Here is a 16631-nt window from a genome sequence, read left to right as displayed (position 1 = left end):
GTCTTGAGCGCACAGTTGGCATTTCCCACTCGCGTCCGTGTCTTACCGATTTATTAAACCAGGAGTTCTCCAACAGGCGGACACGTGCTACAATGCTTAAATTAACTCTAATAAACAACACAACTGCGGTGTAACTGTTCAAAAGCAAGTCAAAATAAAATCCTGATAAAATGGTATCATATATAAACTTACTAAAAACAGGTTCATTTCATTTTCGAACTGTCCTATTTGTAGGAAAATAATCAAACGCTTCAGGGAGTCTAGTAATATTTCAAAATATATCCCAGAATATGAAGAGGTTCCCCCTTATACTTTATTTACGATTTTGTAGAAATACGAGATCTTGAGGAAACTTTTCAGCCTATGACTGAATTTTGTATCAAAACCACCAAACACTCCATTCTGATATGCCTTGGTCTATTGTAAATGGCAGGGTTTATTTAATTGGTCGTTGTCTATTAGCGACATGACAGGAAATCAATATCCGGATCATTTAGACATTTCCCCTCTCTACCTCGACAGAAGTCCGGGAGAGCGGGGTGAAGAGTGGGGGAGGGGTGGTGCGGGTGCGGGGCAGTGGGCAGTGATTGTCTCTGTGAGATGAGAGGAGATTAGAGGAGAGATTTTAGGTACCATCCGAGGAATGTCAGTGAGGTCTAATCGGGGATTTGTGTCTTTAGGATTTGGTGAATGTTTATGCATTTCCTCGCAATTTATAAAATATCATCTGACTTGGCCAAAATACAGAGAGATAGTTTGGAGAACACCGGTTTGTGTATGATGGAAACAATTACTGACCATAGTTTAGACCAGCTAGAGGAGCATTCTGCAGTATCTGACCGCGTCTTTTCGCATTATCTGACTAGCTCGGGAAGACAACATTGATTATTAATTAACTTTGTGGATTAGAGACGAAATAACCCCCCCCCCCCTTCATTTCACCTTCCCCTCACTCAACCCCCACACAAACGCGGTCGCCCTAAAATGCGCCGTTTGAAACGCGAAGTTCGTCTTATACAGGTCGATCCACGGCATATTGACAGGGGCTGAGGTTGGGGGCTGGGTTCTGCGCCGGCCCGTAGCTGAAAGTCGACGAGTGATGCTTGGCTCGAAGCCGGAGGCTGGCCAAGCTGGAGTTGCAGTTGTCCCGGTATACGTATGGGCTTGAGCTAGATCCGTAGGGGCAAGGAGAGGCAGCAACCGCCGAATTCAACGAAGGGCTGCTGAGGCTGTTCAAATTATTTAAGCTTGAGCCAGGCAAAGCCGAAGGAACCATTGTCATGGACGGGATCGAGCTGGGAGTGGAAAACATGGCTTGCGATGACAACGAGTTCACATTCATGGAATTGAAAAAGGAAAAGCTTTTGGCGGAGATGGGATTGGTGCCCAGTCCTTTGGTGGCCCAGTTATTGTACGAATACCCGGAGTACATGTCCTCGTAGGGCTGAACCAGCCCGTTAAACGGCGCTCCAAACCCGTTCTTGCATAGTTCAGCTTGTTGGTGGCGCTCCCGCTTCCTCCACTTCGCTCTACGATTTTTAAACCACACCTGTGCAGAGCAAAACAAAGGCTTATTTGCAATGTATAAATCCTTGGGGATTAAAATAAAGAATATAAGTAGTAAACAGTGTAACACGCACAAAATGCTGGAGGAAATCGTCAAGGCTGGCAGCATCTATGGAGAGGAATAACGAGCCGGCGTTTCGGGCCGAGACCCTTAATCAGGAGTATTTTGCAAACAGTGCATTTTAACAGCCAGTAGTTTTTGTAGCATTGGTTCTCTGGTTAAAGGCTTGCAACCGAATTTATGACACTGAAGTGCAAATGTATTTAACAGAAACGTTCATTGTCGATGTATGTTTGCAAGTTCACATACATGATAGCGCAATTTTTTACTCGCTCAAGCTAACGCTTTACCGGCAAGTCATATCTGCAATTACATGTAAAAACTCGGCAATAAACTTTGAGGAACAACTGTATTCAGACTTGATGTACACCTCCCGTGGCTTTTAGATTACGTGGTGCTCCGCGTTGAATCTTGTCACCTCGGGAGGACAGAATTTATTCTGCATTTCTTCCTTAAGTAACTTCGCGGATTTTACAACCATTTATTTATGTCTGAAAGATGAGCAGTTTAAATCATTCCCTGCCGTGCTCACTTGTATAGGAAATCGATGCTAAGTTTGAATTTAGCTCAGCTTAGTTGCACTCCAAACACCAATACATTGAAATGTCAGTCGTAAAGTTCAAGATCAGTCACAACTCACAAAAATTCTTCAATTTAACAGAAATTGCTACAATTTCAAGAAAATCCTCAACTCTACATTCAGTTCGGCGCAGAATTTTAAGTGCGTGTATTTACCCTGATCCTGGCCTCGGTAAGGTTTGTCCACACCGCTATTTCCTCCCGAGTGGACATGTCTGGGTATCGGTTCCTCTGGAAGGTCGCTTCCAGTTCCTGCAGCTGCTGGCTGGTGAAGTGCGTCCTCTGCCTCCGTTGCTTCTTCTTGGCGGAGTTATCTTCGGAGCCGGAGTCGTCTGACTTACATCGGCGGAGCTGCTCGCCTTCTCCTGCAGGGAGTTAAAATCACCAAGAGACAACTGAGCAAGTGTTAAACCTCTCCTTGTTTTGAAAATAAAGCACCAGTCACAAAACACAAAATCAGCGAAAAAAAAACTGTTCAATTTTAAACCTTATGTAATTATCTATATTTGGGAAATACCGCTTTACGTTGTTTTTACAGTTATTACAGTCAGTCCGCTGGTAAACGCTTCAGAGGACGTTATGGCTCAGATTACCATATTAAATCGTTAAGTATATTAAATAATGTGGCCAGATACATTTATATCCAGAGCATCGCTGATTTTACTACTGTTAGGATATTAAATAGCTAAGACAGTCGACATCAATTTATAGAGATTTGGCGAAGATATTTGCAGGCAAACTCCAGCTACACAGGATTTGCAGCGTTTCAATGGCAGACTCCCGGGCGATTACGACTTCAAAGTTCAAAGTAAATTTATTATCAAAGTTCATATATGTCACCATATACAACCCTGAGATTCATTTTCTTGCGGAAATTCACAGTAACTACAAAGAAACACAACAGAATGAATGAAAAACGGCGCACAACAAAGACGGACAACCAATGTGCAAAAGACTAAGTAAATACCAAAAAAGAGCGATAACGTAATAATAATTAAAAAAATAAGCAATAAATATGAAGAGCATGAATTGTAGTGTCCTTGAAAGTGAGCCCATGGGTTGTGTAACCAGTTCAGTGTTGGGATGCGTGAAGTTAAGAAAATATGATTTTTCCTCCAAAAGTTGATAGATTAGAAACACGACGGAATTCCGGAAGCAACCCACCTCGTCACAATATCTCCGATTCTAATAGTCTGAGTCAAGGGAGAAGAATAAGAGTAAAATTTAAAGTAGATTTAAAGGCGATATTTTATGTTGTTGGAACCAGTTTTTAATTCTAGTTTGAGATATGCCCTCTTGACATGGTTCATTTAATTTGCAGGCGATTTGAACCATTGATATGTGGGTATTCCGGTGAGTACACATATTAATCTAAAAATGATAAACTCCTTGTCTCTAAATGTACGGTCAGAGAGATACGGTTCACCGTTTGCTTATGGTTTGCGAGTAATAAAGTCAGTGGCATTTATTTCTTCTTCGATGGCTGTTCTCGAGTTTGCGATATTTGCATTAAATTCTTAAACTTAAAAAAATGCATCGGAGATCTGAACATGTTGTTTCCCTCGAAGGCGCGAGGGGTTCGATTGTAATTTGGGAGTCAATGGAACTGAAATGTTTGGCTGTTTATTTGAACTGAAATGGTTCACAGATTTTCTCATTTACACCTTTGTACATAACTGCAAATTTTCATTAACATTTTGTAAACGGTTGCTTTGTGAAACTTTCGCTGTTCCTCAAAAATTGTGCAAAACTGTTGTGATCAGTTATAGTTTTAGCGCCTTGTGTTAATAGCTAAAACTTCTGATCGAGTTTGATATATTATGAGTGGAGTACGTGTTATATACCGTGGTTTATGCAAAGCGTTTGTGCTTCGGGTTAGTATGTCCTAAATGCAGTTAAAACATGGTAACTAGTTGTAATATATGATATTCAAGGATGACGCTTTATATTTGTGCCTGGTGCATTGTGACCAGCTATAGGATTGGTATTTTATAACCATTACTAGTACAATCCAACTGTCTACTATATATGAACACCGAATGTACCAACACCGGTCATAATATACAGTTAAAAATTATACTATAGATAACGTATTATAGATCAAACGAAGAAGTCACAACAAAAGAAAAAAAAATGTCAAACTCTTGTGAGACAGAAACTTCCAAGTAATTACTTTGTTTTCCAAATTGTGACGGCCTTATGATTCTTTCCGTGGTGTATAATTCACGAGTTGAGATTGAGGTGTATGAACCGTGGGCTAGTATTGTATGTGCTTCCATTTTAGCGTTGCCACCTTCATTTAATCAAATGAACAAAATGAGAATAGAACACGCTGGAGCACATTTCTTCTTGACGGCGACATCTTAATTTAAAACGCATACACGCGAAGCAAGCTGCTCGATCAAATAAGCAGTCAGCACAACTTTAATCGCATTAACCTTGTTATTTTAAAAAAAAGAAACAAAGAATTACGTACTTAAGATAATTGTATGTAATTCTGCTAAACGTAGCTGTAGTTTTGGCACCCGTGTGTGCTCCTTACCTCCACTTTCGCTGTTCGGCGTACCAGCTAAATGCCTGATCCCGAAAGAACTATTATTCCCAGTTGAGGTCTGCAGTGACTTGAGGGAAGTTGCTGCCATGCTGTACCTAACACCAGGCTGAACCGGGGCAAGGACTCCTGATTAAAAATCAGCCTTCAAATGGTCCATGTAGAATGTTAGATTGAAAGGACCCGTTTTTACCCCTTATCCCTGATTTGGTTTACTCCTCTGGTCCCCTTAATCTCAGCCGCTAATTCCAAAGCTCAGCCTTGTCCTGGCCTATTCGATGAGACGGCTGTTCCCCTTTGCTGTCCATTTGGACAGAGAGTAGTGGGGTTGGACGAAAGCGAGTTAGGTTGGCTGTGTGTGTGTGTGTGTGTGTGTGGGGGGGGGGTGGTGGTAGGGGTTGCGGGCGGGGAGGAGAGGTGGAGGAGTGGGCGGAGACAAGGAAGCGATTGATGGCGACCGGCAGGAGGAAATACCGGCCATGCATTCCACCGATTGGTAATTTGGGGCCGGTAGTCGCGGCACCGCAGAGCAGCGCCGTCTTCCATTGGCTGGATGATCTGCCAGTAACATTTCTGGTGAGGCTTTGGTGCAAATGGGTGTCAATGAATGAGCAGCTGTCGGAGTGAATCCAGACAGGGGAAGTTCTAGCTCTCTGTCTCACTCATCAATACCTTAATTCTTCTCAACTCCAGACCTTTCACAATCCAGCTCAATTTGAACTTGTAATGTGGCGCCGCCCTGTATTTTCTCATAGATTTGCACTGCACGTGGATTAAGGCTGCAGCAAGACATGGGCACATACTCTGTGCTGCTTGTTGCGACCTGCTATGTTGGAAATATTTAAATCGGCCAACACAGCCGGATTCGCAGTCTGGGACTAAGAATGTGACTACATTTCGTATTGAATTAGGTCACTATTTCAGTTCATGAGTTTGTCAATTCCAACGATCCTGGTTTTAAAATACATGGCTATCGTATTGTACCGAAATTGACCAGTGTTTTCCCTTTGCAAGTGTGCAAGGGTCCAAAATCTCAAAGATAACTGCTCCCGGCTCGGCTGTTGTTCAGACTTCAGCAATGCACAGCTGTCGTTAAAAGTTTATTCTTGGGGGGGGGGCGGGGAGGGGAGGTGTTGGGAATACTTTCAAATGTGATGTCATGCTCCTCAACCTTCGGAATGACTGAGGAGCAAAACATGCTGTTGGACCTTTGGACTTAAACACGCCATTGTTTGGAAGGAATTCTGCTGCTGTGTGTTGTCATGCTGCCGGGTCATCGTTCCGAAAACAAGAAGCCCTCGCTCGTTCTGATGTGCGGTGGCTGAGAGAAGGGAGTTGTGCCAAGACAAGATGCCAGTCTTTGAAATTGATGGTTTCGCATAAGAACGGATTACTGCAACTGCGCTTGCTGGTTTCGTGGGAGGTGGTTGCTGAACGAGGCGAACCACCTAGCGCGCCGAGAGCTGCACCCTCTGGTGCTCTGACCCGTAGACCACATTAAAATGGCTCTCCCTGTTACCGTGCAGTGAGACCAACCAAGTGTAAATTGCCGCGAAGTAGCAGGCGGATGGCTCACTTTACTGTTCTGTGTGTTGTCAGGGGTTCGCCGCACCTGGTCAACCATTCGCAGTATGAGTTCTTTAAAGAAAGAATTATTCTATGGACGACACTGAATTGTTAACCTTCAAACTTTAGCCAGACGTTATGCTGCATTGATCATGCGCAGTGCTTTTGGGTGAACGAGTAAGCGCTGAAGCTCTGCCCAGGTCACACAGCTCTGAAGACCGTTCAGCCCGTCGATTGTGGACTGGCTCTTCGAATGAGCTACCCAAGTCGTCCACCCTTGCACTTTCCACAGACCCACGACTCATTTTCTTCTTTACGTACTCATCCAATTCTTTACCGGAAGGGAGATGCACGGTTGGATTTGGTTCCAAGCCCCTTGCAGTCATAGCAAACTGTGAGGCCTCCTCAGTCACTTTGCATTTTGTCTTGCCAATCGTTTTTCATCTGTGCCAATGGAAGAAACCACTTCACATTTTAAACATCGGTACTAAACCTATCACTAACTTTCCCTGGCTTACGGAAGAAAAATCCTAGTTTGTTCAATCACTTTACATAACTGTTCACCCCAGTTTTCTAATAGATTCTGTTAGACCTCGCTGACATCCTTTGGCGTAGATCCTGCAGACCTGCACGATGCAAAACCTTTTCGCCAGCGATGCTTAACGGTTTTCTGATTTCCAGCTCTCCCCCCCCCCCCCAACCTTTTTCCTCATTTTCAGGTAAATACACTGAGAATATGTATCGGAAAATCTTCGAGAACAGGAAGGGCAGAGAGACCAATGAGCAGTCGAGTAAGAACACGAGAGAGAGGAGCAAGAATAAGCTATTCCCGCTTTCCTACTCCACTGTCCGTTAAGGCCGCAATTGATTTTATTACACCTCCACATCTTGTCCTTGCCTCAACCCTCGATTCTCTTGATCTATTCATTTCCCCTCTGCACATAATCCCCGGGCAAGTATTTATAAATAGTGCAACTCCAACGCGATGCCCTGCAGATATTTCAATATTCATGTGCATAGATATTCAAAATTTATGAGAAGATAGTTAAAAATAATCTCAAAAGATATCAGGAATCCATTCTCTATACCCAGCGAAATGCAATTACACTGTACAAAATACTGGCTGGACCACTTGCGGCCCCAAGAGCAGATCTAGGCTATATTCTATGGGAAGGTTATATTGGCCCAGTCTCACTGTCCTACTTGCATCAGGGAGGAGGCTATTTAACATCATCGCCAGTACCGCCAGATTCAAAAGTAGTTGCTTTCCCCAAGCAGTAAGGCTGATCAACCTTTACCCACTAACCCACTCCTGTACACTCCCCACCATCACTACTTTATCACTTTCTGCAAGCGTCACCTTATGTATAGACACTCCTGTGCCTAGAGTCACTTAACAGACATACAGTCAATCTATGTGTATAAGGAATGTAATGTATGATTATTTATTGTGTTTTTCATTGTGCTGGATCGGGTCCAGAGAAACAAATACTTCGTTCTGCTTTACACTTGTATACTGGAAATGACATTAAACAATCTGGAGAAAGGATTTAGAGCTCAGAATTACCAGAACTCGGCTCACCCCGAAAGCTACATTACCATGAGAAATGACGCAATCTAGTGTTCACTTTAATTCGATTTAATTAAATTTGCATTACTTATTTAATTTATTTTTAAAAGTATGCTTATTATAATTTATAATTTTTATGTATTGCTTTGCACTACCACTCTGAAACAACAAACATCACGATATATCTCAATGATAATAAACCTGATTCTGAATTCAGAATAATTTGATTGAATTGTTCAAGAGATTGCGAGGAGGAATCAGAAGGTAAATAGAAAGACATTGTTTCTGCTGGTCGGGGAGGCCCGGATTAGGCAGCGTAGTCTGAAAACTAAAGCCGGGGTTTCAGGACTGAAGTTGGGAAGCACTATTCGCGCTGAGGGTGGCGGAGATACGGGACTCTCATCCATAGGTGAGAAGTGATGGGGAATCAATTGCTAATTTTAAGTATGAGGTTGACAGCTCAACAGATGCGGGGAGTGTGCAGAATTAGGTCACAAACCAATCATTATCTTGTTGAATGGTGGAATGCTCTCAATGAGCCGATTGACCCCTGCATGTTCCCGTGATCCGGTGATGTAAAATCTGGTGGACAGATAAATGTCGTTGTATTAACAGAACCGGGCACGGTCAACAAACCAGACCGGAGATTTAATTATAGGCCTTACCGGAACACAGGGCGAGAGGGACCTCCTGACAGTGGGTCTTATAGTACATTACATTGGAGCTATTCCTTGACTAAATGGCATTTTAGCTGGCTTATATGTGACTCCTAGAAACGGTGGCTACATATTTAATGATTTTAGCTTAATTTAGATAGTTGAAGAAACTTTTGCATTTTACCACCAGGGTTGTTGAGCTAGTCGGAGGGGGAAACGCTCTGTTCTCTCTCTCTCTCTCTCTCTCTCTCTCTCTCTCTCTCTCTCTCTCTCCACCTCTATCTCCCTCTCCCTTCCCCCTCTCACTTTCTGTCTTTAGCTCTCTCTATCTCTCTCTCGTTCTGTCTGTCTCTGTTTCTCTCTCTCTCTCTCTCTCTCTCTCTCTCTCTCTCTCTGTCGTTTACGACCCCTATCTATTTTATTAAACTCTATCGGATCCAGGAAATAATTTATTTCTCGTTACTCTGGACTGAATGAACATAACGGCGATTCCGTGCGGAGTTGATCTTATCTTCTCAGATCTTATGCAGTTTTTAATTCCCATGAACTTCTTTGACAAAAGTATCAGAGTAGATTTCCACATTTGGACCAAAAGGGTACAATTCCTAGGGACAATTTATCGGTTCGGAGACCAACACGAAACGTTCTCTGGTCCCGAAACCCTCCAGTTTCATAAATTCAAATCTAAACCATTTCAGAAGTCTCCGAGACTCTCTGCCCACCCAACGTACGGCGCTTGCTTTTCTTTTACGAGATGCACTTTGTACTTGCAGCTTTAATTAGATTGAGCAGTTGTACAAATACCTTTTCAATAAGTGGCTGGTTGCTTACCGGGGAGTTGACCACCTCTGCACGATGTTACCTCCCATGGCACACAGTTCAAAAGTCAAGTACCAGCTGAACAGTACCAATTTATCCCGAGTTGAGAGAGCGGCTTAGCACCGAGCGCACATTACAACCAGCCGTCCTGTTGTTTGGAAGTTTGTAAATGGTGTACCCGTACGAGTTCTACAAGTACAGTCAAGGAGCCATGTGATAATAGATAATTCGTGCTATATAAATCTCACATAGACAATGCGAGCAGCGCCTTCACGAGTTTTAATATAAAATATAAATCGAAGATGTTCTTCTACCTAGCAACAAAACCACAGGGAGATAGTGTGCGTCTTGATCTCCATTGTTTTAAGCATGACATACATAAATATTTTAAAAATAAACTCCATCCTTCCTTGCTGGTTAGTAATGTTCACGGAAACCGCCACACAAATCTCATGATTTTACGCAGTCGTTTTGGTAAGACCCATTATGACCCCAAGTTGCCGCATCCTGCTCGCTGATAGTTTTTATTTGGATGCCAGGCACCAAATATTTTCCCGTTTTTAATTCTTATTTTATTTAAGCGGAATGACTTATTAACGCAGTTTTAAAGTTGAGTCACGTCAGTAATTCGGTGATTATTGTGAAGTGTGTTGTACCATGATTCCATTCAATGATTCACTTTATATTCCAACGAAAATAACTGGAGTTAAAACAAATATAAAAGTTAGTGGCCAATCATCTCGACGATTAATAAGGTTTGCTAATCAAAAATATGATACACTAAACGGTAACATTTACGAAATAGCACTTTGAAAGGAGTATATTTTATCTACAAATTTCCCTGAAAGTAACCAGCACTCGATATAAATAAACAATCACTTTAATCGGGAGCTTTATTTTCAGATTAACAACTAAAGCTAGCCTCGTTATTTAAGGACAGCAGTAACGACGAGAATGTCTAATATGGGAAATTAACATTACGGACTCTTTAAAGTCTCACGTTCGAAGCTTTCAACCTTTTCATTCTCTGCTAACTCAGACGCTGTAATATTAATTCTGACATCTAATCTTCACATTAAATCATCGGATATACCGGCAGGTTAAATTGTTGGCACAGTGTATTGTGTTACATCTGGGCGCCGAGCAGTCTTTAATAATGGAACCCTCAACTGACACTAGCATTTTTACTGGTTGTAACCGAGCAAGGTTTGAGATCTGCCCGGGTAATTTATTACAGGCTTCTGAAAATCAGCAGCCAGTAAATTCAGTCACATTAGTAATTCAAAGCTGCCCTAATGATAACTACTACAGGGTTAGCACGGTGTCCCCTATAAATAAAAATCCTCACCCCCATCCAATGCACTGATTTATAGTGCCTGCAGAGTTTGTCTATGTAAAGAAGAGTGTACATTGGACAAATATTAAGGTATACTGTACATTGTTTACACAAGCGCCATCTCTCTGAAGGCTTTAATGTACCTTCCCGGCGGTTACAGGCTCCCGTCTGTGAATCACTCCTTTCCTCGCTGGCTGTGAACCACCACCACCCCACCCTCAAATGTACATATCTCTTAACTGGCTATTTGATTTACGTGCAACTCAAAGATTACTTTGGACCAGAATCGTTAAAATTAAACAGAAGAGCAGTATTTCAATCCGAAAATAAATACCTGTAAAACCATACTCACCCCAAACTATAATATCAAAGCAGGTTAACATCCACACACACACATATAAAAACAAATTAAATATTATTCACAACACAAAAGCAGACTATATATAATTCTATGTAAAGTGTGTTATGTAGAAAACGATTAAAAATCATTTTAAATTTACAGAGCGTGCATTAATTATCTCGTCGTCGTCCCCCCCCCCCCACCCCCCGAACTCACTGCAATTCCGTTGCTTTTTTGAAAAGCGCAATACAAGAAAACGTCCTGGCTTATTTACGATTTTACCAGGTGCCTATTTTTTTTATTAAAGAAAACGAAACTTGACTTGCGATAGAGTTCGAGGAGAGAAGAGCAGCGCCGCTAAAATCCCAGCTTCCACCGTATCCTGTTTATTGGACTTTTCCCGCTAGCACAGTTTTCCTGCTGTGTGGAATCGTTCTCTGCTTCCAAACGCGTGGCCTGTCCCAAGTTGCGCAGGTTCTGCTTTGGATATTCTAGGTGGGCAATTTCAAGAGTGCCAAACGTAATTTCCATTCGAAGAGTTTAATCCTACAAAAAGTGCAAAGTGCACTTAAAACGCTTGGGCAACATCACCAGCTGATTTTCGATACTCAGCGAATCGCGAGTGGAAAGAGGAGCCTCACGTCTTTGTACAATTTCTCACAGGCACCACGGACGTTTATTTTCACGTGCGTTTAGATCTCCTTTCAGTTTAATTCAGAGAAGGGCACTTAAATAATTAAAAAAATCCCGTAAGCCTATATGCAATGGTAATTTTAAATGGATTCCGTTATCCTTTTTTTTTACTGGAAGCTGTGTTTATCCAGGTTTAAAATGTCTGCATTTCCCCCCCAAAAACTTTAGATATATTCCCAGAGCTGGAAATAATGCTCACGGCATCAAGCTACTGTCACAGGCCTTGATGTGTTTGGTAGTTAATTTGCATTTTTTGTGTTGAGGTATTCTCCAAATGTAGTATTGAGACGTAAAAGGACAAATATCACACTCGCAAGGCGCGTTTCTGTTTATAAATCTGTCGAATGGCTTGGCAACGGAAACAAGACCAGGAAATAAACAACAGATTTGACAGCCGCGGGAGAACTGTATTTCCTTTGCCAGTATGTATATTTGATAGCAAACATGTCTAGTGTATAGAAGCTAGGGCCTATTCTCTCTGTTGCGTGGAATAACCCCTACAAGATATTCGCCAGTGTAGCTGCATCCGTCTGTTGCCTTGACGTACATCATCGACCCAACAGCAACATGATGAGTTTTTTTAAAATTTCAGTTCTGCAACCTAGTTGCCTCGAACGAAAACTCAAAGGACGAGACTGATTGTGAGGACTGTTTTCAGAACCAAACTGCGAGGAGCTTCTCCAAATACCAATCGCCGCCTGCCTGAGCAACTATGGGCAATTTACCAAAAACATTTTGATTTAGTTTTAACAAGTGATGCCGTCGCCAAAAGAAGATTGATAGCCGAGGTGGGGCACTCGAGATTGTCAAAGTGGAGGAATTGAATTAACACGAAGGCGATCCTAAGGAAAAAAAGGAACTTCTGAGAACAACAATCTCGAGTGGCCTGGCGAATCCACCAGTGGATAGGAAGGAGAGTGTAGCCAGGGTCTCACTCGGACTTCGTGTTCGGACGTCCTATTTGGACACTGTCTATGTACAGTATAGCTTCCTTTTGGAGAAAGCACCTTGCAGAACTTATATAAAAGCCAAGTCAATAACCACTTCAGAACCGTTGTACTGAAACCGTGGCAATTAATTACAGCCACAGTGACCTATGTCTTTTTTCTCCAGTCCTGTCGAAAGGTTTCGTCTGTACTTTTTTTCCCCCCATAGATGCCGCCTGGCCTGCAAGAGTTCCTGCGGCATTTTGTGTGTGTTGCTCGGATTTCCAGCGTCTGCAGACTGTCTCGTTTATGTCTTAAAAGCACCTTTACGTTTAGATTTTGTTAGTGATAAATTACCACGTTTCAGACATTATTAGTATGAATATACAAAATGTATTTCACCTGCATGAACCCGACCCACAACTTAATCAATAGATTGGAATTTTTCTTATGTAATGTTACGATTTTATGGACGCATTTCAATTATTAAAGTCCCATTTGCCGTAGCGATGGCTTCTGGTGCAGGCTTGACTTTTACAATATACGACCCTAGATAGTTACCAGATGATTGGACTAGTTCGGCAAACAGAAAAAGGTGGAGATCTGGATGGGGAGGGGACTGGACGACACATTTGCATCGCGCATCGCGAATTAATTTTGGGGATTTGACTTGATTAAGATATCTGTCAGTTTGCAATTCAGAAATCTCATTATGGGACTTGGAGCCAAGAGGCTAGTGCTAGGGCAGATGGAATTACTGTTCAGTGTTTGCAGATGATAATTTGCGCTTTCAGACCCGGATTTGCATATATTGCATCTGTCAAGTGCCTCTCTCCCTTATTTAAAAATAACTTTGAACTGCCATCGTGTTTCCTAATATGGGAATCGAGCATAATTTGCAAGCTCCTTTCATTTTCAAGTCATATTTGTTGTATAAAGAGACCAGTAGCATTAATATTAATAGGGCTGATGAAGTTGTCCCATGTCAATGGCGCAGGTCCCGTGACCAATAGTTACTATATCTTGTTGCCTATTCCAAGAGTGGTATTAAAATACACATATCCCACACAAAGAAAAATTATCTAAAGCAGAATGGATAGCGTCTATCCGTCCATATAGATCACAGCGAAAGTGGAGTGCGACTGTGCTTCAATCTAACCATTACTGAGCCCTGTATCTGCGCACCTGTCTTTATTTCCAAACAAGCACAGAATACGACGGAAAACAAGTCTTACCGAAAAAAGCGGGAGTTGGAAATGTCAGGGAGTGATGTAACTGTTACCTTTCGAATGTTTCCGTACAATTCAATGATTTTCAATGGCGAAAAGTTCCTGACGAAGTCAATAGAAGGAAGGAATTTCTCGGTCATTGGAATAGGAATGCTGAATTAAGTGCTGTTTATTCTTGCGGGAACAACAGCTCCCCAACAAAGCCAGAGAGTGGGATAAAACATGGAATCTCTGACGGAATCTGGCGGCTTTTATTCCCTCTTTAGGGAGTTTCAATCTAAGGCTCTAACAGCTTCTCCAGCAGTACCGAGAAAGGCAAAAATAAAAACAGTGGCTGATTGGTGTTTGCCCGGTTTGGGGAGCCGAGCCGATTTTTTTTTCTCTGGTGGGGGGGGGGGGGGTCTCCGAATAAATTCGTACATCTCAAATCTCAAAACGCCGAAATGAAATACCTTGTAATTGTTTTGAAAAATCCGATCTCGGCAAAATGAATTAAAACTTGCTGAATGAATTAAAACATTGTCGTTCACTCAGTTTGCTTTTAGGAGAGACATGACAGCTTTAGCATATGACAAGTTTGGGGCTGAGGGGACTTATTGAGCTGAGACGAGGTGCGGTGGTCAGGAATGATGGAAGGTTCATCTTTCGCTATGTAAGTATTAGACGGCAGAAGGGTTAAATCTATGCCAAAAGTAACCTTCGCGCCCACTTCCACAAGATAAATAAAAAAACAACGTCAAAGTTCAAATTTCGAAGTAAATTTATTATCAAAATATGTATATGTCACCATATACTACCGTCAGATTGATTTTCTTGCAGATGTTCGCAGTAGAACAAAGAAATAGAATGAAAAACTACACGGAAATAAAGACGGACAAACAGCCAATGTGCAAAAGAATACAATATAAACACACGATGATAATAATAATAATAATAATAATCAATATATAAATAAATACATAATATTGAGAACACGAATCTTTGAAGCTGAGTTCACAGCTTGTGGAATCAGTTCACTGTTGAGGTGAGTGAAGTTATCCACGCTAGTTCAGGAAACGGATGGATAATAGTTAAATTAATACAATATAATTTCAAGTGTAAATAATCTTCAAAGCCGTACAGATGAGTTAACCAACGGATGAATAACTTGGTCCTTAGCAGAAACCAAACACCTTCAATAAATATACCCACCGCTCTAATATAGTTAAATCCGAATCAGTTCAAATCCATTTAGGTTATATTAACGGGAACTCCCACAACCCGTGTCTCTCCAACCACCCGCGAGAGAAACTTTATTTTGTGTTACATATAAGGGATTGGCAAACCTGAGACGATGCTGTGGGATATTAGAGAGGAAAGCACCCTCACTACATCCCAACATTTCACAGAGCAGCATCACTCTCCTACCCCAATGCCCCGCCACGCTCTCGGTGGAAATTTGAAGCCATTTATTTTAACTCAGTACGAAAGGTAAAAAAAAAAGCACAGGGCAGGACAGGGAGGAATCGCGGACGAACATCTTTGCCCTCTCTGATGTAGTTTCAGGTGAAAGGCTTGAAGCTGATTTTGAGCTTAAGGTAAAGGAGAAGTACGTCCCCACTCGCTTCCAACATCAACAGAGAAAAAAAATGCAAAGAGCTGAAATCCTTATTGCAATGCAGGATAGAAGCACCTTAATATAAACGGAAAGTGCTGTAATTGTGTCGCAGTTCAGAGAGAGGAAGAAAGGTTTCTGATCGATAGCCTTTCGTCAAAAGCTGTTACCTGGTCTCCATCACAGCAGGTACTGGCAGACAGCAAGTACCTCATTGACTCGGGAGTTGAAAAATGTGTGGCCGTTGGAATCTAGTACCATTGTGATCATTACGGAAATATTAATTCATGGAAAATATGCAAAGGAATATTGCGACAGGGAAGGTGCACGTTGAATTTAGTTGATCAGTATCGCCTGCGCAAACAATGAGGACATTCGGCCCAGCTTTTTGTGTGTGTGTGTGTGTGTGTTGCTTGAATTTCCAGCGTCTGCAGATTTCCTCGTGTTTGCATTGGATACGTCCTGGCTGCCCTTTGAACAATCCTGTTAGGCCTGTTCTCCCTGTGCCCAGGCACCTTAATTCTATTCCTTTTCTCAGACTGATATATTGGTTCACGACCTCCCGGTTGAGGCCAGACGAAAATCAGAGAAACATCACCTCATGGTCCACCTAGGCAATTCCTAACTCGACCGCATCAAAATCGATTCCGCTAACCGCTCTCCTCTCCACAACCGCCTTCTCCTTCGCTTTCCCTTAACCCTCTTTCTCCTCCCCCGCCTTCAAGACTTTCCCGTTCCTTCGCCTTCTCACGGGATATAGAAAAGGCATGTAAAAAGGGCGCTGTTGCGATAATCATAAGGGATTTCACGCTACAAGTAGATTGAGTTGGTGCTGGATCCCATTACAGGGAATTTGTAAATCGTCTATGAGGTGGCTTTCCAGTGTACCTTTGATTCAGCCCACTAGGGGAACGGTAATTCCGGATGGCTGTTCATGTAATTGACCCAGATTTGATTAGGGAGTTTAAGGTGAAAGAACCTTTAGGAAACAGTAATCATTACATGATAGAATTCATCCTGCCGTTTGAAAAGGAGAGGCTAAAATCGGATTACAGTGGAGTAAAGGGAATCACAGAGGCAAGAGAGATGAGCTGGCCACAGTTGATCAGAAGGGAACACTAGCAGGAGAAAATTCAGAAGGTGCA

General features: G+C 42.2%; 1 protein-coding gene across 1 annotated transcript; it reads right to left on the bottom strand.

Moving 5' to 3' along the window:
- Window positions 1-1012: 1012 nt before the first annotated feature.
- Window positions 1013-11575, bottom strand: LOC132391404 (pituitary homeobox 3-like). The gene is made up of 3 exons (XM_059964609.1): window positions 11440-11575; window positions 2363-2565; window positions 1013-1549 (listed from the first exon to the last, which is right to left on the bottom strand). Exons 1-3 carry the CDS (start codon window positions 11573-11575, stop codon window positions 1013-1015), a joined length of 876 nt encoding a protein of 291 aa, XP_059820592.1.
- Window positions 11576-16631: the final 5056 nt, after the last annotated feature.

This window comes from Hypanus sabinus, chromosome 1 (assembly GCF_030144855.1).
Source record: "Hypanus sabinus isolate sHypSab1 chromosome 1, sHypSab1.hap1, whole genome shotgun sequence".
NCBI classification, from domain to species: domain Eukaryota; kingdom Metazoa; phylum Chordata; class Chondrichthyes; order Myliobatiformes; family Dasyatidae; genus Hypanus; species Hypanus sabinus.
This window is presented reverse-complemented; position numbering and strand designations above follow the sequence as displayed.